The sequence below is a fragment of the Populus euphratica genome, unplaced genomic scaffold, assembly GCF_000495115.2.
Source record: "Populus euphratica unplaced genomic scaffold, PopEup_1.0 scaffold38.1, whole genome shotgun sequence".
Taxonomy (NCBI): domain Eukaryota; kingdom Viridiplantae; phylum Streptophyta; class Magnoliopsida; order Malpighiales; family Salicaceae; genus Populus; species Populus euphratica.
Window position 1 is genome coordinate 793,871 of NW_011499911.1, and position 1,947 is coordinate 795,817.

A 1,947-nucleotide genomic window follows, 5' to 3' on the forward strand; every position below is an offset into this window, starting at 1 on the left:
TCAAGTGATCAATTTTTTTAAATACCTTTATCTACATGGTATATATACTAACAATGCACTCAAGGTTAAGTGTGGGATGCTTGGAGTTGAGCAAAGGCTAGGTTCAAGGTATCCCAGATCAAGGCCATCGTGATTGAGGATTAAATCGAGTCTAAACAAAGGATAAAGACCACATCTTGTAACTTTGAATAACATAAACATTAACATTCCCACTAATTCTGAGTATCCAATTTAGACTAAATGCATTTTTAAAAAATAAAATAAAAAATACCTAACCAAATAGGCTTTTTAATTGAAAATAAAAACAACACATAAGAATAAAAAAGAAAAATAATACCAAACAGTTCTTCAAGATCTCCTTCTAGTGGTGGATCTGAGCTTTGGGGCAGGATTTAGTATCCTGTATTCCAAGGTTGCATCTTATTTATGGGCTTTTTGGCCCTTTTGGTACTTCATTATTATTATTATTTATTTGAAAATGAATTTTTATTTTAGAAAGAAACAAAAAAGGGTGAGGGATAATATTCTCTAGTAGCTTTGATGAGGACGAGTACAAAGTTTCATCATAAAATATTGCTATAAATAAGTGGTTGGAGGTTCAAAAATAATTGATTCACGGCGTCAACTTTGTGGCCACGGCATGTAGCATTTATAAATGAATTATTAACGTTGTCACTTTCACTTAGATGGGAAAAATATCACTAATCAACATTCGGCAAGTATACTTAAGTCCATAAGAATGCGTGTCTTTATATCTAATTACAAGAATTGGAAACTAATCAACATTTGGCAATGGGAGTGGGAGTGATAGCGAAGAAGCTGAGCAAATTAATCGGAGCTCGAGGGGTCAAGAGACTAGGAGGTACCACCACTCCATTGCCACCTAAAGGTTATGTTCCTATTTGCGTAGGGTTTAACAATGATACCAGGAGATTCATTGTTCATACAAAAGCATTTGGTGAGGCAGAGTTCTTGGAGCTTCTGTATAGATCAGCTGAAGAATATGGTTTCGATAACGAAGGAATTCTGAGGATTGCATATGAAGCAAGGGATTTCGAGGAGTGGATGATCACTAGGGCTAAGGGAAAGGTTATTCCGGTTAAATCCGTCTAATATATATCGCCGCCGGCAACTATTTTGTTCGTCGGGGATAGATGAATGGTGTTATTATGGGCTGTAAATGGCTCGATGGCTTCTTCAGCTAGGGAAGCACTGCTCTGAGATTGTGTGCATAGATTCCTTCTGTGTTCATGTATGCATTTACTAATTTTCAAGCATTATCATTGCAGGATTTTTGGTCTTGCTTTTATTTTGACTTTCGGTTAGATTGATAGAATTAACCTTCACATGAGAGCAATACTGAGCAAGGAGCTGGACAAGAACTGGCAATTTGCCGTCGTCCCCAGGTTTAGGCTTTTAGGTGATTTGACGAACATTTGCCTAATTGATACAGCAGAGTTAGGTGATTTGGTGATAATCACCATATATCCTGGATGACTAGATACAGGCTAGCAAAGAGCAAAATCTTGGCCCTGAATTGGGCGAGGATAATTTGTGGGTCTTTTTTAAAAAAAAAAGAATGGTGTTGTTGTTCGTTTTGAATTACCAATGCATAATTTATGAATAGTTTATTTTCTTTGTAAGCAGAAGGGTTAGGTGTTTATTATTTTGATCAATCATATATGATATGATATGAAAATGAAATGTTCCTGTTAAATTAAAGTCGATTTTTAATCAAATAAAATCTTTTGTCTATAAGTATACTACTTAGATCACATATCTTCTCTCACAAATTGATACCTGATTGCACGGGTGATTGATTGAAAATGATTGGGATAGACATTAATATTTTAGAGGTGGTTTTAGTTGTTATGGTTTGAGTTTGTTTTTTTAAAAAAAAAATATTAAAATAATTTTTTTTATTTTTTAAAAATAATTTTTAACATT

The 1,947-nt window shown here is 34.2% G+C and overlaps 1 protein-coding gene across 1 annotated transcript; it reads left to right on the top strand.

The window, feature by feature from the left end:
• The first annotated feature begins 717 nt into the window (after positions 1-717).
• Positions 718-1,646, top strand: LOC105133997 (uncharacterized). Its single transcript, XM_011038215.1, has one exon. The coding sequence runs from the start codon at positions 793-795 to the stop codon at positions 1,111-1,113; it is 321 nt and encodes a 106-aa protein (XP_011036517.1). The 5' UTR covers positions 718-792; the 3' UTR covers positions 1,114-1,646.
• Positions 1,647-1,947: the final 301 nt, after the last annotated feature.